The sequence below is a fragment of the Ambystoma mexicanum genome, chromosome 14 (genome assembly GCF_040938575.1).
Source record: "Ambystoma mexicanum isolate Mex_15411 chromosome 14, UKY_AmexF1_1, whole genome shotgun sequence".
Lineage (NCBI taxonomy): Eukaryota > Metazoa > Chordata > Amphibia > Caudata > Ambystomatidae > Ambystoma > Ambystoma mexicanum.
In genome coordinates, this window is record NC_090940.1 from 615,215,650 (window position 1) to 615,237,694 (window position 22,045).

Below are 22,045 nucleotides of genomic sequence, written 5' to 3' on the forward strand. Positions count from 1 at the left end.
GGAGAAAGGCAGCGAGAACCGAAGGGGAAACAAGGAGAGAAGCGACCTTGGCCTTTCCGACCCAGACCCACAAAACCTCTGTGGAAGGAATCATAAGACCGCAAACAATAGCCAACGTGTGTTTCAGAAGATGTCAACGGTACATGGAGCACGTCTACATTGATAATCAGGACAGAAGGAGACGCTTACTACTGTGGTACCGTCCTTGACTCCAAATACAAGGAAAGCCAAGCGGTTCATCACAGCCGGTGTATCGAGGAGAGAACTGATAAGAAACCGAACTGTGTTGAACAAAAGTTGCAAAAGGCAATTTAGGGGAAGTTCAAAGAACTGTCAACATCTTAAAGGGGAAAACCAGCTGCAGAAGGGTCTGCCACCACGTGGGTGCTCATCGAGAGACTCTGGCTGATTCCCCGTTTTGTTGAAACTACTGATACCAGAAGGCCTTAGGAGAGCCGCAAGAAGAAGGTCGAAGTGTTCATACATGGGTCTAGCAAAAACCCCTGTAAAGTCAAAAGTCTTTGACCTACACGTAATTGGAAAGTTAAGGGAGATGAAGCCTGCATAGTGAGACAAGAGAAGGAATTGTGTGTTGACAAGAGTGAACCCGACAGAAGGATGTCCAGAGTGAACTGTTTAAAAAGACATTAAGACTTGTGGATGCCGAAGGTGAAATTGTTCTGGGAAAAGACGTAGTGAACCCGACAGAGGGGGGCCAACATTCGAGAACGGTCTGAGCCTGGAAGAGGGGGATCCAGGGGTGAAAAGCCATCACCCAGCGACACGTGAATGTAACCGATTGAATAGTTTGAATACAAGCCATAGTGAACACGACGGAGGGAGATGGTTATTCAAGAGGGGTCTGAGCCCGGAAGAGGGGGACCCAGGTGCGAAGAATCATCACCCCAAGTGCAATCAGAAAGGAAGTGTTTTTGTTTATTATTTTGGACACGTCAGGTCCGTCCTCCGTCAGGTCCTCGGAGTCAAGAGACTTTTTGTAGAAAAGAGACTTAACCACCGCGGGTCCGGATACCCGAGAGCGGGACTGTAGTCTTGTGCTGGGAAAGCTCGAGCGTGTGCTGTGGTCCGGAGTCCTGCCTTCTCCTATGCTCAAAAGTGAGGAAGGGAAACCCCTGGCTACCACATCCTGACTTATCATTTGTGAACACGTCTTTCTTTTTGTGAATCTTATCCCACACTCTTTGTATTTAGTTGTAAGGATTGGCAATCATTTTTATTTTAGTATGGTCCCTTTTATTTGAAAAGACGCCACTAGGACTGCCTTATTATTATTTGATGGTCGTAGCTTGCTCCCATCCTAGATTTAGGTTTAGATTAGGCAGTTTTTCAACCTACCTATACAGTTTAATAAACACCCTTGAACTGTGATCACGTGTGTCTGTATTTACTTTTGCCACCATGAGTTCCTTACAGCCTCCTTCCTGAGATTGCTGTTTCGTTGTCACAGTCCATAACTGACCTTCGTCGCAGTCCTTCCCCCTCGTACTAGTTGAAATGAGTCGGGCACAGTCTCTTAGTCAGTCAGCCCCCCCCCCTCTCTGGGCCCCCTCTGTATTGCTTCACTTATCTTTACTTATTTTCCACATCCATAGGTCACTATCTCTTGCTCACTTTTTGCCTGCAAGCACTTTCTCTCATCAGCATCACTTTATTATGCAGCAAAAGCCATTACAATAGCACAATATGATGTCACCATCGTCGCAGCTCTCCCTCAGTCCGTCTTTGCAAGGCCTGCAAATCCAGGATGCAAGTACCAATCTGCTTTCGTGCCATGCTGCAGTAAGAGTGAGCCACTGCTTCCGACACCCCCTGACCTGTAGTGGATGTTCAATCTTGTACTGCTTCCTTAATTGTTTGAATAATTCTGACCTAGAGAGGGATAGGAGCCCCTCTCCGTCTCCACCTTCGATAACGCAGGTGTAAGAGTAAGAAGTGTTTCACAGTATCAACAATCTTATGACATCCCCAGAGCGTTACACAAGGTGACTCACACCATTGAAACATTAAGACAGCCTACAGGGAGGCATCCCAGTCTAAACGGCATAAACAGCGTCCTGGACTCCTTTTGTATACTGGGGGCCACATACGCCCCATCCCCTGTATATACGTATCTTTCAAATAGAACAGCAAGGGGCATTTGACCAGGATACCCAACATCGCCTCCACTCGGACATCCCAAAATCTCTCCCTCACCTCTATATAAGGGAATCACTGGTAATCAAAGTTGATTTATTGTATCATGTATTTGCAAGGTGCTATCCACAGACATGGCCATTTCATAGTGCTCCAGGAGCAAAGGGAGCGGGGAAATGGGAATCCGATCCTTCACAGCCTTAAGGAACATTCACATTGGTAAAGGTCCAAGGGAAGAGAAGAAGAGCATGGAACAAGTGCTGCATAAATGAGAATTGCTATGCTGGGATAGCAAGCAGACCGACCAAGTCTGGGTGCAGGTCAACTGTTAAGTAGGCAGGATTTCCTGAAAATCAAAGTCTTTGGTATTTTATTGAAGTATCGATGGGCTATAACTTCTCTGGTGCACACAGACAGGTTATTCCAAAGGCAAGCTCCTGCTACTCCCGAGCTTCTACCAGAAGTGAGCAGTGACTAGGGATTTGCACTAGACAATCTGAGGGGTCTTGAAGGGCAGTATTGAGTTAAACTACCATAGGGTTGCAAAGCCCTATGCATACAAACGTTTTCTTCACCCAGACTAGCCACAATATGCGCATACAAACATCCAAGCCTAAAATACCCTTGAATGTGGCTTGGTAACACTCCAGCCTCCATCTTACTCCATAGACGAATGCAATATACAATTGGTAAGCGATATGAAATGTCCCGTTCTCTAGACGCAGGAGTGAGCTAAGACATTCTTTAGACACTGAAAGGCAATGAAATGTAAGGCATTTTCAGCTACAGTTACCGCAGCACACGGGAAAGAGCCAAGAACCTCCCCTAAACTGCCTGTTAAACTTCAGAAGCTCGCTGGCAGATTGACCCAGGTTATTCAGACTGCTTTCCGCCTGCGACACCCCTCCTTGTTTTATTATCAAAAATGAACGATCAAGTAGGCAATGTGAGATACTACTTGTAAACATCTACCATTTACCGAAAAGCTTCTCCTGGGGCATTTAGCTGGGCGGATCACCACTGCCTTAGTGTTGCTCTCATGAATGACAGGCTTCCGGCGAACACAGCAACTAAAAAAGGCGCTCTGTAGCTAAGCATTGCTATTTCTGTGCGACTGTTGCACAGCACCATCCCCAAATAGCAGGAGAGGAATGTCCTGGCCTCCCACCTCTTGCACATCCAGTTACTTTCCCCCCGGAAACACCTGGTGGGAGCCGGCCGACACCCCTATCTGACACCCATTCCTATAGAAGATTACCCCCGCATATCTCCTTCCAGACCGTATCTTGACTCTTGCCACATTACCATTGTGAAGTGCCACTAGTTTCTCCAAGGAGTCCCACATCAACTCCCTATTCACGGAATCGAAAGCCACTTTCAGGTTCACACATGTCTGTGTCTCACTTTCCCTTCATCTCTCTGGGGAGTGTGGCGCCGGTTGAGATGGAAGTAATACATGAGAAGGCTATGCTTGAGTTATTGGCAGAATGGAGAATTTGTAGAGGGACTAAATGCTGAAAGCAGGGACAAAATCTGCATTAGACACTAGCCATTGGCAAGTGAAATTTGATGTGCTGTCTGTATGTATAGAAACATGTTTAAAGTATTTAATTAGCCAGCAGAGGCTAACAGCTCAATTATGTGACAAAGTCACAGTGCCAACATCGCTTTCAGTCCCCGGTCCAAGGACGGGACCAGTCCAAACTCCCCGATAGAGCAAATCATTAGAAACTTTTTGGGCCCCACGAAACAGGGTATTCTGCACTGTATCTCCCAAGATGTATCAGGCTTAGGGATCGAAAACCCGGAGCAGATTCCAGAGTGGTTTTCAGGGATTATGGGAAACATTTGCTATGGGGAAATATTAGCATATCCAGATTGACCCCTTAGTGAATAAGTGTGGATCCCGAAGGGAAAAACCTACTTTATGCCAACACCCCTACAGCAACTGCACGTGTGAAGGAGAACTGTTTTCTCCATCCACTCCAGCTACAGCAATTAAAGAAACACTTCCTTCAACCTCACCAAAGAAAAACTATTTTTGCACTGGTGGGAACTTACTAGAGGTTTGCCTGTCCATTGTGAGGATCTTTTTAACATCCGAAACCCTGAAAACAAACTTTTCTTCAGGGCGACACGCAGGAGGCAAGGCAGAGGAGAGCATCAGACAAACATCAACTTCGGCACTTGGAAACCAACTGAAAGAAACCCAAGACGGTGGCAAGCCTTTTAAGTACTTCCTTCCCCTGGCTTGGAATAGGAAGCTAATTAACCAATGAATTCAAATGTTTGACCAGTGAGGGCTTTATAATTGAGGCTAAGAAACACAGATCGTGCGTTTTGGGCTGGGACCTGAGGATAGGAGTTTGCGGAGGACCTGCAAGCACCAGAACAGAGGAGCCCCTTGAGCCCAGAAGAGGGCTGTGCTCTGGTGATGGAGAGAAGAGCCCCCTGAACCCCAGAACAGAGGGATGTGCTCCAGTGAGGCGGATAAGAGCCTCCAGAACCCCAGAAGTAGGGTTGTCTCCAGTGAGCAGGAGAGAAGCCCCTGAACCATAGACAGGGTGTTCTCCCCAATTCTGGAGAAGAGCCTCCTGAACCGTAGAGGGGTGTTCTCCAGTTGGCGGTTGGAAAAAGCCCACCTGAACCCCAAAAGCCCTCTTCACTGAGGGGGCAAAGAGCCCCTGAACCCCAGAAGTGTAGTGTTCAACATTGAGGGAGAGAGGTGTCCCCTGAAACCCAGAAGAGTGGTGTCGTCCTGTGAGGAAGAGATGAGTCCCTGGACCCTCAAAAGAGGGATGGGCTCTAGTGAGGGGAAGGAGAGGCCCTTGAGACCAAAAGAAAGAGACTCCTGAATTAGTAGATGGGAGGGGCTAGAAGTAGTAACAGAGGGTGACTTTGAACCTAGCAGAAGAGATGTGTAACAGAATAGCCACTGGAAGCTAGAAGAGAGGCGTGCTACAGTGATGAGAGAGAGAGATAAAGAGAAAGAAAGAGAGCTAGAGAAAGAGGGAGAGAAAGAGAAAGAGGGAAAGAGGGAAAGAGGGAAAGAGAGAAAGAGAGAAAGAGAGAAAGAGAGAAAGAGGGAAAGAGGGAAAGAGGGAAAGAGGGAAAGAGGGAAAGAGGGAAAGAGGGAAAGAGGGAAAGAGGGAAAGAGGGAAAGAGAGAAAGAGAGAAAGAGAGAAAGAGAGAAAGGGAGAGAGAGAGAGAGAGAGAGAGAGAGAGAGAGAGAGAGAGAGAGAGAGAGAGAGAGAGAGAGAGAGAGAGACAGTATATGCCTTGGAGAGTGAGCAGGGCACCATATCTCAGAGAACCCCATTGCTCTGGAAGAGGGGAATAAGTAACCGAGAGAAGGAGAGTCTAGTGAAGGGAAGGACCTTTGAGACACTTGGCAAAGGGAGGAAGCCGAAATCCCAGAGAGACAGAGAGGTCATAGGTTCCCCAGAAGTACAAAGACTGAACACGAGAGCTACCTAATCAAGAGACATTCCTATGGAAATGTCAAAATGCCTTTTTGTTTGCCGAGTATAATCCCGCGTTAAAGGACTACGACACCCAAGAATCTTTAGAGCCAATATGAACCAAGGTCATGCAATAGTCTCCAGGACCAAGAAAGACAGCCTATTTTCCAGTCTTTTCTGGCTCCTTGGTATCCTTGGCTGCATATTGTATGTTGTTAAATTGTGGAATTTGACAATAGCACTGGGTCTCCATGGTTATATATGATTTTACCGACCACAATTACAGAGTGGTACATTTCATCTCAGTCGAAACACAGTAAAACACTGATTTCTTTGTTTTTTTTTTAATGGGGCGGTTCCCCCCCAAACCCTCCTGATTTTCCACCCTTATAACGCCACCCCAACCCCATCCCGACCCATTTTAACCCCTTACCCCACTACCCTTTACATATTTATTTAAACTTTCCGGGGGTTTTCAGTGTTATTGTCCGCTCTGTTGTGTACCACTCGGTAATGTTTGCAAAGAAATGACTGGATACCTGTCTCCATCTCATGGTTTATAAACATTACATGATTTATTTCATTTAAATTCGAATCTTAAATGCAGAAAATCTGAGAAGTTAAAGATGAAAGTATTACATCTCTTCAGTATGCTTCTGCCTGGTAGCTTTTGACATGTTTCAATGGTTAAGGTCTAAATCAGAAAGCGCATGAGGAGCGATGCAGAGACATGCACATGTCTCTGCATCGCTCCGCAGACTAGGAAGGTGCTGGAGCGAGCTGTAAGGGATCCTCTGACATCTCTGAGCTCGAGACCCCTCTGCCTACTCCAGCAGCTTCAAACACAGATCCCTGCGGTCACTAGGAAGGGGGCAGAGTACCTACCTGGCAGTGCAGTGTGCAGGAAAGCATCTCCGGTGCGAGGCATCAGCGAGCACATCCAGGGAGTACAGGGGCGATAAGGGGTTCATCTGCAAGACACAAAGCACAGCATGCAATGGGGGGTCAATTCACAGGCGCAGCTTCTGAAGGCCAGCAAGGGTCAGGTGGCAAAGGGGACGCATGCACTGGACTCCATTGCTGGGGTGCAATGGCCAGAAACGTACACAAGAGTCCAGGCTCCCAGGTGTGAACCCTGAAGCAGGACCAAGACAGGGCTCCTCCAAGCAGGCTACATTGGGTGTCTGTGAAGGGAGTGCCCGAGACTGGACCTTTGCATGTGGGGGCATCAGATGCCGACTGCTGGCACCGATCCATGAGAGTGTGTGCTGTGGGAGTCAAGGTCAGTTCAAGGTGTAGGGCTTCGAAGGACAGTACGGTCAGTGCGGTGCTTCTGGAATGGTCATTGAATGAGCTCTGCCTGTGGCTGTTGAGTGCTTCTCAAGGTCAAGGTATTCCCTCTACTGTCAATACTGTCCCCCATGTTCAGGCCAAAGGCTGTTCAGGAGGTCCCCTGAAGCCACTTTGAACTGTTATGTCTGTTATTCTATCTTACTGTCTCACTGGTACCATGGTAAGAGTAGTTCCAGAGAAAGCAATGGATTCCTTCCAGCCAATGGGAAAACACTTCTCATTGGTGAGGGGGGATAGCTCAGGGGCAACGCGTTTGTCTTGGAAGCAAGAAAACACAGCGCAACACGGGTTTGAATCCTGATCCCATGCTTAGAAACCAATCTCTGGTAATAAGCGTGTTATAAAAGGACAATTATAATAATTGCTAGTGCTGCTGCAACTCTTAACTCGACAAGCACTAATCACTGGGAAAGTCTGGGCATGCAGGGTTCTGTCGACTGTGCCAGGTAGACACGTGTTGTTGCCACATGTAACCTCTGTGCCAGATATCACCAGATGCAGTGAGGGAACACGCAAGGCAAGAGTTCGGTGGGGGTTGTGGGGAGTTCACAGGATCTCCTGCAGCGCTGGTCTCTGCTGACCCTACTTTGCACCACAGATTCATACCCCAATCTTCTGCAACTGCCCAGTCAAAAGACAAACCGACCCAAATTTATCTGTGTTCCCCCTCCAAGGATACTCCCAACGCACCTGCGGCTCTCCACCAACATCTGAATGGACAATCCCTTGCAAAATCAAATGTTCTCGATTGTCCCATTCATAAATGATTCAAACAACAGCGTGTCCATTTCTTTTTTAAGAGACTAGAATTGGGTGTTTGGTCTTTGGTTGCGCCACCGTCAGCAGTGGCCGGCTCCCTACGCCAGCAGTGGGCGGTTCCCTACACCAGCAGTGGGCGGCTCCCTAACACCAGCAGTGGCCGGCTCCCTAAGCCAGCAGTGGCCGGCTCACTGACTCCTCACGCCAGCAGTGGCCGTGTCCCTACGCCAGCAGTGGGCGGTTCCCTACTGCCGGCAGTGGCCGGCTCCCTAAAGCCAGCAGTGGCCCGCTCCCTAACGCCAGCAGTGGCCGGCTCCCTAACGCCAGCAGTGGCCGGCTCCCGGCTGCCTGCGCCCATAACTGAACCTCTTCTGGATTCAGCAAGACTTCTTTACTGATTTGGGACATATCTTGCTGGCCCCCTTGCTAAGGCCTGCAAAGCACAGTCACAGTGTTGAATGGGACCTGCAGCCTCCACACGGGCCCAGTGCTTTTTCATGTGCTGTGACTGCATCACAATAAAGGGACGGGCGCCCAGAGCTGCTCTCTGGGGGCCGTTACCCATTAGGCTCCTCTGCCTGGATCCTATCCAGAGATAGGACGGAAGGTCAGGCAGGATGGAGTTTTACATCTGGTCTCTACTCGCAGCAAATGGACTCTCGGCAGTCGAGTGCGGCCAGTCAACCTTTTGCCCCTTCAATACAGACAGCACACATACAAATCAATTTTGCTCTTATTTAACATTGAGATGAGCAAACTACAGGCGCAGTGCACTACTGCGCTAACTCAGAGCTATGTGCTTCAACTACGGTGTGCGCTGCCAGGCAACACTGGAGATGCACAGTGTACAATAACAGGCAAGCCTGGGAATTCTGAACCACACTACACATACAAGTTAATGCTGAACTACTGCAGATGTTACCTGCACTACAGACCCAAAAATATTCAACCTGAAAAAGCGCTAGTTACGCACAATTGCTTTGCTGAATAAAAACACGCCCCCGCCCTTGCAGGGTGCAGCATCTTCTTTGCAGAACAATATCAAACTACACTGCAGATACTGTGTGCGATACTGAACTGTAATACTCGTGGGAAGGACTGAACTGCACTGCAGGTATGGGTTCAGTGTTGGACGAGAGGGAACAAGTTACTTACCTGTAACTGTTGTTCTCCAGCATGGGTCTGGCATGGATTCACATGCTCATGAATATTCCCCAGCATCAGGCTGGGAATCCTTGGTTTCAGTTTCACTTCTGAACTGTCTTTCTCCTAACAACCAAACACTGGTCTCTGGGTCATACTGCCCCCAGCCAATGACTGCCCTCTACCTAAGCCCTCCTCTGGCAGCCATCTTCATATTTGGTAGCATGTAAAGTGGCATTAGGACCAAGAGAAGAGCCGCAGAGGGCCAGGCGGGAGGGGTCGCATGTGAATCCATGCCAGACCCATGCTGGAGAACAACAGTTACGGATTTAAGTAACTTGTTCCTTCTCCAGCATGGGGTCTGGCATGGATTTGCATGCTCATGAATAAAGAATACATAGCAGTACACACATGCACAACCACTGGGGTTGACAAGGCTCAACATTAAGCATCTCAACATTAACCATCTCTTACCTCCCCACCAGGCTCACCTTCAAGCGAACAGGTTGCGCAGCACTGCCCGGCCGACTCTGGACTGGAATCCAGGTCGACGCAGTAGAATCTCGTGAAGGTGTACGTCGACCTCCACGCAGCAGCCCTGCAGATGTCCAGCAGGGGCACACCATACAGGAACGCCGTAGTTGCAGCAATCACTCTGGTCGAATGGGCTCTCGGGCGGCCAGGCAACGGTCAGTTTGCCAACTGGTGACAATGGGTGATGCAGCCAGAGAGCCACCTGGAAATGGAAGCCTTGGAAAGGGACTTCCCTTGGTTTACAGGGCCAAAGTTCACGAACAGTTGTGACGTCTTCTGAAAACTCTTTGTGCGGTCCACGTAGAACTTCAGAACTCTAGCCACATCCAGCGAGTGCAAAGTCCTCTCAGCCGGTGACAAAGGCGTCGGGAAGAATACAGGTAACACCAAGGGCTTGTTTAGATGAAAGTCCGACGGCACATTGGACATGAAGGATGGGTGCGTCCGTAGCACCACCCATGTCTCGTGGAATGTCAAGTAAGGCAGTTTACATGAGAGGGCCTGGATCTCTCCCACTCATCGTGCTGAGGTGATGGTCACAAGAAACGCTGTTTTCCACGCCAAAAATGTCAGTGGCGCAGAATGCGTAGGCTCGACCGGAGGACCTATGAGCCTAGTCAGCACCACATTGCGCTCCCATGCCGGGGCCGGAGCCTTCACCGGCGGAAACTAACCAAAAGGTCCTTTGATTAACTCCTTGACCAGGCGGTATGACCATAACGACGACCGTCCCAGAGTTCTGGTGTAGCGGGAGATAGCCGGCAGATAAACCTTGATGGAGGCATGAGCAAGCCCCGCCTTGGCCAGGGATAGCAAATACGGCAGCACCTGCTGAGCCGTAATCCATAGAGGGTCAATCTTCTGTGCACGGCACCAAACGGTGAACCTCTTCCACTTATGTCCCGTAGCATTTCAGTGTAGACGAAGCCCTGGCCTTGGCAAGCACCTCCTTGCAGTCCGCCGGGATATCTTATCCTCCAAAATCTAGCGCTGCAGGAGCCAGGACTGCGAGTTCAGCGACCCTGGGTCGTGGTGCAGGATCGCGCCTCCTTCTCTGGCGAGAAGATCTGCGGCCGCCGGAAGCTTGACTGGAGGGGACGCTGACAAGTCCAGAAGGTACGGGTACCATATCTGTCTCGGCCACGCCAGTGCGACGAGGATCATCCTGCACTGGGACCGTCTGACTTGATTGACTAGTCGAAGAAGCAACCGCAACGGAGGGACCGCATACAGAAACAGGCCGTCCTACGGGAATGAGAATGTGTCTCTCATGCTACCCGGCTGGGGAATCCTGCTGGCGCACCTCCAGCACTTGGTGTTCATAGCTGTCGCAAACAGATCGATCTGGGGATTGCCCCATCGACGGAATAGAAGATCCACTTGGTCCTGCCGAAGCTCCCACTCATGGCAAGAGCGCAGCTCTCTGCTGAGGGAGTCGGCGAAGATGTTCTTCACTCCTGACAGATGCAACAGGACGAGGAACATCCCCTGGGCAACGACCGAGTGCCATAGGTCCTGCGCCTCTCTGGAGAGCACTGGGGATCTGGTGCCCCCCTGCTTCCGGATGTAGAACATCGTGGTGGTGTTGTCCGTGAAGACCCATATCACCTTGCCCTTCAGAGATGGAAGGAAAGACTTGAGGGTCCAAAACACTGCCCGTAGCTGCAGTACGTTCATATGCAACGACTTCTCCTCCGGTAGCCACAGGCCTCTTGCGTGGAGACTTCCGATGTGCGCACCCCATCCTTCCAGGGAGGCGTCCGTCGTGACCGTCTCCTGATGAGGTGGGGTCTGGATGTCTGCGCCCGCCGACAGATGTGCGTGGACTCCCCACCACCGTATCGCTCGACAGAAATCCTCGTTGAGACATCTTGTCCTCGAAGCTTCCTGATACTTGATCCAAACGGGCGTCGAGGAACTCTTACAGTGGCCACATCCGCAGCCTGCATAGCCGAATGAGGTATATGCATGACGACATCATACAGAGAAAGGACTAAATGGACCTCACTCTTGCGATCTTCAGGATCAACAGCCGCTGTACCTTGCCCAGGATGGCCGCTATCCTCTCCTCTGACAGAGACACCAGGCATGACACTGTGTTGAGTCGAGACCCCAGAAACAGTCCGTCTTGCGATGGCACCAAGCAAGACTTTGCATTGTTCACCGAGAACCCCAGCTCCGTCCGCAGCTGGATGGTTTCCGCCTTGTGTGCAACGGCGGTCCCCCTCGATTTTGTTCAGATGAGCCAGTCGTCCAGATAGGGGTAAACGTGGATCCCTCGTAGACGCAGCTGAGTTGCCACCGGTGCAAGGCACTTGGTGAAAACCCTTGGCGCCGACTTCAATCCGAAGGGAAGGGCCTTGAACTGATAATGTTGCCCTTGAACCAGACAGGGCAGAAACTTGCGGTGTCCCTTGTGAATGGGAATGTGAAAGTAGGCATCCTCCAAGTCCAGCGACAATAGGAAATCCCCTTCTTCCAGCTGTCCCAGCACGTGCTGAATGATGACCATCTGAAACTTCTGGGATCTGATGTACTTGTTCAGACGGCTGAGGTCCAGGATGGGCCTCCAACCATCCGTCTTCTTCTTGACGAGGAAGTACCGAGAGTAAACTCCGGAGCCTCTTTGGAACAAGCTCTATGGCGACCTCTTCAGCATGGCCCGCACCTCCAGCAGAAGCTGTGGAACAGGGGTTTCCTGCCTGGCCATGGGTGGTATGCGTGGACACTTTCATTGGAATTCCAGGGTGTGTCCGTGGGCCAGAGCGTCCAGCACCCAATGGTCAGTTGAGATGGACTTCCACACGCCGGTTGGCGAACGCAAGTTCGCCAGCCGGCCTCCCACTGGGGTGCGCGCCCGATGTCACGGCCGGTTCAATCTTGCTTCTCATCGGAGGCGCCACCTTGGGGACCTTGGCGACGATGGCGACCTTCTCCGGACTTGCTGCGGCCCCTGTAGGCATCCTGGGCCGAAGAGCGGGGCGGTTGACGGTAAGATGATGATCTTCCGCTGAAGCCCTTGAAGGAACCTTGGGATTTTCCCACTGAGGTCTGGAAGGACAGCCGTCGCTGTTGAAGCGTGCCCAAGGAATGAGCCATCTCGGTATCCGCCTTGGTAACCTGAAGGGATTCGTCCACAGTCTTTCCGAACAAATTATCCCAGTCTAGCAGAATCCTGTGTCGGCAAGTCTGTGGCCACTGTGAGAGCATGGTCCGATGCCACCTCGCCCTCCTGCAGGATCTCCAATGCTTCCGCTCTCTTGCCATCGGGAAGGAAGTCTAGGAGGGGAGCGATTTTAAACCAGAGCTCCCTGTCGTAGTACACCACAATGGCATGGGCGTTGGCCGCCTTGATGGTCATCGCTGCCGATGTGATAAATCGTCGTCCCATGACGTCCAACTTCGTCCCCTCACTGTCTGGGGGGGTTGGGGGGAGAGGTCGCTGGCACAGCAGAGCCAGAGGATTTCTTCCTCGCTGCAGCTGAGACTACTGAATCCGGGGAAGGCTGGGACCTTAAACACTTTGGTGCAGAGTCCGGTACCCTGTACTTCTTTTCTTATCGGCCCCTTTTCGACAGGGCCGAGGACAGGTTGTTCATAAGGAACAGCCCCTCGTCCCAAATGTCAATCAACAGAGGAATCGACAGCACGGTCTTCCCCTTTGCCTCGCGGTGTTGATATAGTACACCTTCTTTCTTCTTTTCCTCTGGGGTCAGCTGAAACAGGTCAGAGGCCCTAGAGATCATGGCATGGAATGAGCCGATCTCGTTGGGCGGTGAGGCTCTGGACGGCGGACACAGGAGGTCTCCTAACCCACCGTCATCGTCCGTGCCCATTACTGTTGTCGCTGTGTCCGTGTCTGTATCCTCCCTCTGTGGTGGGGAAAGGGGAGACGGGTGAAAAGGCAGTGGAGGTTGAACTCTCCTCTTCTTGGTAGGGGGCGCACCTGATGGCCCCGGTGCTGTGGGATCTTCCGTCGGCAGAAGGGGCATTCTCGTCCGAATCTCCCTCCAACTCCTCCACGACCTGCTCCTCCTCGTCGGTCTCATCGCCACTCTCGAAGTCTCCCACGTCAGGGTCCTTCCCGTAGGCCTTAGCCTCGACTAATTTCTTCTCCAAAATGGTCTGGCGAGTAGAAATCTCCTCCTCAGAGGAGATGTCCATGCCCTGTAGGACTACTGTGCTCCCCCTCTTTTCGTCCAGGGGAGACGGCTTCAGGGAGAGGATGGGCATCGCCTTCTCCGGTGTCTTCTCTATGGGCTGAAACAACGATTCCCTCCTGGCAGGCAGGGAAACTCTCGCCTTGGGGGCCGTACCCTACGAACCCACGTCCGGGCCTTCGCTAGGGACGCCACCACGCCTTAAATGGAAGGCTTTGTCGGGTGAATCTGGGCCTGCAGGATCTTGGTCAAGCTAGGGGCCTTCACCTTGGGGGGAGGGTCAGCGGCCCGCTCCCCTTTGGCCTTCTCTGGCTGGTCTGTCCAGGGCTTCTGCAGAAGCTTACCTGGGTGGGCCGACTTCCTCTTCTTAGCCGAACTGGAGCGTTGGCTCGTGATCGAACGTGCCGGAGACGCTATGCTCGCCCTGGTCGCCGGGAAGCCTGTCGCAACAGCGCTCCCGGTGCCCGCAGACTCGCGCTCCTTGGCCTTCTGTTGGGCCCTCGTGCCGGGGCGCCCCCAAAGGTCTTAGAAGACAGCTCAGATTTCTTCTTGTGGCTGGGGGGAGTCCTCCTGCCTGGTCTAACCGTAGCAGAGGCCTTGGCCTGGAGCCACTCGGTGAGGTGCCTGTGCCGTTACTTCACGGTGCAGGGGACCATCTCCTGGCAAAACGCACAGTCATCCTCCAGGTGCGTTTGGTCTGAATGCAGGCAGTAGAGGCAAACGGGGTGCCCATCATCCGTATATTTTCCGTAGGCCGCATCCTGGACAAATTGACAGTTGAGCCTTCCTCCTCCTCTGCCATCTCCTCGCGGGGTAGGCCTTGAAGAAGCTTCTGGAATCCTCCAAGAAGAAACTCAACGAAAAATCGCCCTTGAGGGGCGCTGAAGAATTAGAAAACGCGTCCCCGTTAATCAGAAGATGGATCGATGGAGCTTGAGGCTCGATTGAACGGAAAAATAGAGTAGAACTCTTAGAAAAATCACAAAACGCAGTAAAAGCTCGAGAGCTATAGCATGAGAACTCCCAACACTTGAACGTACAGTAAAAATCTGAGGGTGGCTGCCAGGGGAGGGGCTTAGGTAGAGGGCAGTCATTGGCTGGGGGCAGTATGACCCAGAGACCAGTGATTGGTTTCTAGGAGAAAGACAGTTCAGAAGTGAAACAAAAACAGATTTTTTCTTTACCAAGGATTCCCAGCCTGACGACAGGGAATATTCATGAGCATGTGAATCCATGCCAGACCCATGCTGGAGAACAGAGCTACTCTTTCATTGCACTACACATGCACTGTAGTCGGGGGCTTAAGGGCGTCACAGATGTGAGATGCAACACTGCATCAATCGCTGATTGGCCTAACAGCCACGTGCAGGGATCAGGTGCAGGTGCGCATTTTTAAAGTAATCCGGTATTGGTTATTCATCACGTGCAATGCAGATATTGCCACAAGGCCTTCACACATGCCCCAGAAATGACGTAATATGGCTGGGATATCTTTCACATGACATGTACCTGCAATCAGCAAGGAGAAAGGGGGAGAGGAAGGACTTTCGACCCTTACCTCATGCACAGTGCTGGGTGTGTGTGGACAATCACAAGCCGTCCATTTCATTCTAAAGAGAAGGAAACCACATGAGAGGGTAAAAACAGGAGGAGTGCCGAGCTTACCTGGTTCCGGCCTCTCTTCCCGGCAGACGGTAACCAGAAACTAGGGAGAGAATAAGGCAGCAGAGAAGAGGGGCCGGGGGGCACAGCCCGGGGTGAAGCGCATGACGGAAAATGGAAGGGACAGAAGGAAAGGGACAAAAAAGGTGCACAAACGAAAGGAGGACAAGAGAATGTTGAAAGTGAATGGTGAAACAAAGGTTAGAATGAGAAGAAAAGAGTGAGCAAACGAAAGTGTGGAAGGGATAACATAACATTACAAAGTATGCAGAAAAGAAAAGGCAAATGGAAGAATAGAGATAACAGAAGTGCAGAAGTAAAGAAGATTAAGAAGCAAATTAAAAAAAAAAGATGGAAAAGAAGGGAGGGGGAAATGTGGCAGAGGAAGGAGGGACGAAAGACGGATGGGGAAATAAGGAGAATAGAAGGCCGGAAAGAGGAAGACATTAAACAGATTGAAAAAAGGAGGAAAACAAACAAAGAACAGGATAGAGGAAGAAAAGGTAACCAGTAGCAGAGAAAAGAAAATGGAATGGGGAACAGAAAGGGGGGGGGGGGGAGTCCGTGAGACAAATGAGGGAGAAAAGATATGAGGTGGGATTGTTGGGAGAAAGGCATGAGGGAAAAGAAATGGGAAACGTGGGAAAAACAGCAAAGAAAATCAAGATAAGCAGACATGTGAATGAAGAGGGGAAAAGGAAAGCAGGGCAAGAGCAATTCCAGAGGATGAGAAGGGGAGGAAGGAAGAGCACAAGAAACAAGTTAAACATCTGCTTCATTGATACACTGAATACAACATACACCGGGCACGGAGCAATGGTCTGAAGATGGGGCCTGTCTGCTATGGGGCAGTCCCACTACTGGACGCACCGAGACCACCAGACCACAATAGCCGCCTTCTCCTTTATTCTAATGATACCCCACTATATTCAACATGCAAATGATTACACTCCGCCCTCCCCTTCCTATCACCCCATTCATAGCAATTTTCCAGGTGCTCGTCCTCACTTACCCTCATGGGAGGGGGCTGTGACATGCACCCCCCTATAGGTGGAAGCTCTCTTCACTTACATTGCCCCGCCATACTTTGAACACCCTTCCTTTTGCTTACCCCAATTGTATTCCTGTTGGTGGGGATATATCACACCTCCTTCTGCCTGTGGGGCGTTGGGGGGGCCGCCCTTCCGCGCTATAAACATGGGATCGTGCATACTCTCCTGCTACTCTGTCACCTCACAGTCCTTGTCTCCAGTGATGCTTCCATCCATAGGGTCCACTATCCCTTACTTACTTACCCCATTCGGCTCTACCCCCCCCCACCCCCTGATTTACCCCGACGGCGGCACATCTGCATCTCTAAATGCTGAAGGCTCCTTGCGCACATGGGTGGGGTGGGGCATCCTTCCCCGTATTACCCTCAAAACCTTTTACACTAACAGTGTCTTTCACCTGGGATGTGATGCCCCCGTCCCTTTCTGTGGAAGTCCACCACACATGGCTACCTCTGTTACATGTTGCATTACATGGATAGGGTAACAGTCACAATGTTTGGAATCATATCACCTGCCAATGCATGCACCGGTGAGATGAACCCCTTCCTGGCCTACTCTGGTGGCTGCTTTATCTAGGACTGGAGCCTGCAACCTGCGGCTCTCCAGGCGATATGTACCTCAACTCCCATGATTCCTTGCCAGTGACTAAGCTGTATAGGTCTGATGGGATTTGTAGTACAAACCACGCTTAGAGCCAAGGTTGCCGAGTCCTGATCTAGTAGATGTCACTCCATCCTCTTATAACGAAAGAAGATGCTGACCATAAGCTCGCAGCAGAGCAGAGATGTCCAACATACAGCAATGGAATCAATGAAGCGAAAAGCAAACATCCTCATTGGGTTGGGAGCAATGTCAATAGATGGGGACGCTTGTATTGGGGTAGTGATGAGGGTACATAGCAAGAGTGTGTGCGTGTATGTCTATTGCATCATGTGACCCACTGGCACTGTATCTGCAGCACCATCTTAAGGCGGCAGGTGGTGGCGGATGCATGCCAAGGAGGACCGACGTAGGCCTGGTGACACCGGTGGGCTCCTGCTTGGTTAGTAGGGGCAGAGCTGAGGGTTCTTTCTTCCTTAACGTGTGCTAGTGGTGAAGCCAAAGAGCCATTTAGGCAACCAGCGCCTTCTGCCCACTGTCCCAGGTGCCCGCTCTTGCCTCAGCGAGAGTGGACCCCGGCTGCACTCCAATGCAGCCTCTAGCCTCAGATCCAGCTTTGCTAGTCAAGAGGGCAGCAAGCAGCAAGGAGGGATGGTGCGGGAGCTAGAACACAAGAGAAAGGTTTGCACTGGATAATGCCAGAGGATTATTCGCAATAGGGTCAACTGGAGGAAGATCAGTACTAGGTAGGGTCAAATGGAGGAAGATCAGTACTAGGTAATATAAAGGACTACTTACACAGGTGAGCAATGGAGGGATAGCTATAGTGGCCGATAGCTGAGGAATGACCAGACTGGTGAATAGCAGAAGAGCAGCAGCAAGGTCAATAAAAAAGAAGTCCCCTATCGATTGATCTCGTGCCCGCCAGCTACTATCATGGTCAAGCATAGCTCAGCAATTCATGTGAAGCATCAATCAGGCACCTCAATCGGCAGCCCGTTGGATTAACTGGGCCGGATATGCGCAGATGTGCAAATTTAAGAGTACCAGAAGCATCGAATTGTAACCTTTCGCTAAAGTTTCCTCTTAGGCTTTCTCCAATTGTCGACCAAAAGGAGGGATTTGCAAGGAAGGACTACACCAATGGGCAACCAAGTCCTAAGGAGAAGATATTTCAACGGTTCTCCTTGGAGGAACCTAGCATTACTCTCGAAGATGAGCCGAGAGCTCTATGCCAGCAGAAAGCAAGTGTGGTGGAGCTACCCACGTACGCTACTAATGGGAATATCTGTGAAAATAAGCCACTGCGGCCTTAGCTTTCCTGGAATACAAAGGTATCCTATGTGGAGAGAGCAATGAAATGTAGACGCACCCCAGAGAGAGCAATTAGACTAGCATGTACCCTTTACGGAGAAAGCAACGAGATGCGGATGTATCCTATGCAGACAGAGAAATCAGATGTGCATGTATTCTAGGCGGAGAGAGCAATGACATATGGAGGCATCCAATGCCGAAAGAGCAATGAGGTGTGCACGTATCCAATGCAGAGAGAGCAAGAAGGTGTGCACGTATCCTAGGCAGAGAGAGCAAGAAGGTGTGCACGTTTCCTAGGCAGAGAGAGCAAAAAGGTGTGCACGTTTTCTATGCAGAGAGAGCAATAAGGTGTGTTCCTATCCTATGCAGAGACAACAATAAGGTGTGCACCTATCCTATGCAGAGAGAGCAATAAGGTCTGCACGTATCTTATGCGGAGGGAGCAATAAGGTGTGTGCGTATCCAATGCAGAGAGAGCAAGAAGGTGTGCACGTATCCTAGGCAGAGAGAGCAAATAGGTGTGCATGTATCCTAGGCAGAGAGAGCAATAAGGTGTGTGCCTATCCTATGCAGAGAGAGCAATAAGGTGTGTGCCTATCCTATGCAGAGAGAGCAATAAGGTGTGCACGTTTCCTAGGCAGAGAGAGCAAGAAGGTGTGCATGTTTCCTAGGTAGAGAGAGCAATAAGGTGTGCACGTTTCCTAGGCAGAGAGAGCAAGAAGGTGTGCACGTATCCTAGGCAGAGAGAGCAAGAAGGTGTGCACGTTTCCTAGGCAGAGAGAGCAAAAAGGTGTGCACGTATCCTAGGCAGAAAGAGCAATAAGGTGTGCACGTTTCCTAGGCAGAGAGAGCAAAAAGGTGTGCACGTTTCCTATGCAGAGAGAGCAATAAGGTGTGTTCCTATCCTATGCAGAGACAACAATAAGGTGTGCACGTATCTTATGCGGAGGGAGCAATAAGGTGTGTGCGTACCCTATGCAGAGAGAGCAATACGGTGTGCACATATGCTATGCAGAGAGAGCAATAAGGTGTGCACGTTTCCTAGGCAGAGAGAGCAATAAGGTGTGCACGTATCCTATGCAGAGAGAGCAATAAGGTGTGTGCCTATCCTATGCAGAGACAGCAATAAGGTGTGCGTGTATCTTACGCAGAGACAGCAATAAGGTGTGCACGTCTGCTATGCTGAGAGCAATGAGATGTGCAAGAGACTATCACGTATTACCTGCCACCTTCCCGCGCACAAGTAAAGAATGGGCACTGCAGGGATCTGAAGGACTGTGCCCATCTGGCGGCCAGCATATAGAAGACAGAAGAAATCCCAGACTAGCTAAAGTCTTCATCCAGATGACAATCAGCCAGGATCTTGAGACCAAACGAGAGCAGCTCTGAGGACCACCTCGTCTACATGAAAACGGCCCAGGCCTGGGTGGAGCCTGGCGGAAGCGGCTCAGAGGGTTCTACCAGAGCCATTGAGACCGCCGAGCGAGCTCCCCACTTGGGGAAGGATGCCTAGCGGGTACAGGCTTGGGTGGAGCCTGGCGGAAGCGGCTCAGAGGTTTCTGCCAGAATCATCGAAACCACTGAGTGAGCTCCCCACTTGAAGAAGGATGCCTAGCGGGTACAGGCCTGGGTGGAGCCTGGCAGAAGCTTCTGCCAGAGTTCCTTCAAGAAACCAAGCACAACGTCATTGAGACCGCAGAGCGAGCTCCTCACTTGAAGAAGGATGCCTAGCGGGTACAGGCCTGGGTGGAGCCTGGCGGAAGCGGCTAAGAATGTTCTGCCACTTGGAGAAGGACGCCGAGCAGGTAGAGAGAGGAGGTGGCGGACACACAAATACTGTTGCAGTAAATGCCCCAGTCAATTTGCATAAATATGGCAACTAGGTAGTTGTTGCAAGTGCCAAGCTCGACTCCTATCCCTGAGGGTCTAGAAACATACATATGGTTGCTTACGTGGCAGATGAGAATAGGTGCCCTTCTCTCCAGGGCACAGTAATACACCCGACTAATGTACTCTCCTACCGAGCCCTTGTGATGGCAGAGTTTGACAGATTCACAGGCTGGTTTCACAAGGTGCTCCAGCTGAGGGATGGAAGGGGTGAAGTAGCCTGTTCCCTCTAGTGGCAGACTGGCATGGAACTCTGACGCGGAGCCCAGATGACCAGGCAGAGGGGATACCCACTGCAAAGAGCAGAGCGCCCGCACTTCCCTATACAGCAGGTTATCTAAGAGAGAGACAGAAAAGGCCTGGTCCGACGTGCATTCCAGAGATATGGGGGGAATCGTCTCCAGTTCTTTGGCCTCCTTCTTGGGATGGCCATGGGAAAATAATGCAAAATGCCATGTGCTGGCAGATCCAGACTGGCGTTGCCTGGCTTCTAGATGCAGCGTGGCATTATAATATCCTTATATGTGCCTTGCCCAGGTCTCCCTTTCACGCGGGTGGAAGATCTTAATGGGGGGCTTGGGGGGGAAGTGTCTGAGGATACTTATGTGAAATTGTAGATGCTGGCCCCACCCAGCCAGGTAAAGGAAAGGTTTCTGCAATGAGCCCAAGGGACCACCAGCACCCAGATCTGGGGAGGCTGGAGGAGCCCTGAAGAATGCATCTGCAGTATTGGGGTCCCTCATTCGATCACCAGGTCCTAGAGGTCAAAGAGAGGGAGAGAGAGAGGAAAAGCTGAACCATATTGATGCTGAAGCCTAAGACCCACTTGTCATTCTGCCAGCAAATGCCCACCTGCAGGGAACCTCGGCTGGGGTTCACTCTTGAAGGGTGGGGGTGCTGAGCATAGAAGGGCCTCGGCGTTGGATCTTCTTGGAGATGTTTACTGTGGAACTCTGTGCAGGACTCTGCAGGCTTCTATGCAGAGAAGGACGTGGACTGCATGACTATGGTGCAAGACGGTGACCGGACCGGACCTTACACTCGGATGAACAGCCCCGGCCCTGGGTTTGGAACGGAAAGAGGATTCCATGACACCTTGATGGCTAGGGGTGTCACAGAGGGTCTCCTGGAAGTCCCAGGGCAGCACTGCCACCAGCATCCATGCCACCTCGTGAGGGGTCATAGAGGTGAAAATAGGCGTAATGCTCCTTTACTAATTGACTAGAACGGCAAGAGAAGAAAATCCCTGATCTTTTAGTCTGGAAGAACTGACAATTGTACCCAAGGACAAGGGCGTCATGGTTGTCTTTGAAATCACCACTTGTGTTCGTAGCTCGTAGTGTTCGACGGCCACCTGCGACAAGGGGTATTAGTACATTTGTTTGTTTTAATTGGGCCGAATGGTACATTTGACTGAATTTGGCCTATACCATATTACCGAATAAAAACGTATGGATTGGCTAATACATACATCATGTGGAGCAGGGGTTGCGGGGGTGTCCCCTGCTCCTATGATCGGCATGTATTAGCCTTAGGGGGTTGCAGGGTGTCCCCCGCTTCCTCAATATTGGAAACAGGGGACCCAAAACATTTTTTTTTTTTAAAGGGACCCTGCAGTGTCGGATACGACCCGCGTTTGAGGGACGATCTGACGCTGCAGGGCTGCAGTCAACCACGGCGAGCGAACAGGTAAGTAGGGAAGGAGGTTTGGAGGTGTGGGATTGGTCTGAGTGCGTTTGATCCTCCGATAACTGATGGCATGCAGGCTGTTTTTTTCAGTTCTCAGACGTCAAACACACCTAAACCGCTAAAAGGCTCATCCTCATATCGCTGAATAGAGAAAAGTGTGTGTGATTGAACCGCTGCAACAGTCTACTCCTTCTTGATCTATACGCAGAGGAGAGAGGATTACAGTCTCCAAAAGCCAAATGCACCTGGACACGGGGCTCCTGCTTTGCAGAACTTC

General features: G+C 51.0%; 1 protein-coding gene across 3 annotated transcripts in view; it reads right to left on the bottom strand.

Annotated features, from left to right (window-relative positions):
* Positions 1–22,045, bottom strand: part of GPATCH2L (G-patch domain containing 2 like) — a 281,236-nt gene that overhangs the window by 86,235 nt on the left and 172,956 nt on the right. For 2 of the 3 annotated variants that reach the window (XM_069638026.1, XM_069638028.1), the window contains exons 7-8: positions 15,123–15,174; positions 6,501–6,586 (exon numbers count right to left, since the gene is read on the bottom strand). In XM_069638026.1, the coding sequence (XP_069494127.1) occupies positions 6,501–6,586; positions 15,123–15,174 (138 nt within the window). Of the gene's footprint in view, positions 1–6,500; positions 6,587–15,122; positions 15,175–15,229; positions 15,270–22,045 lie in introns of all 3 variants that reach the window. The other variant, XM_069638027.1, reaches the window with a different exon arrangement.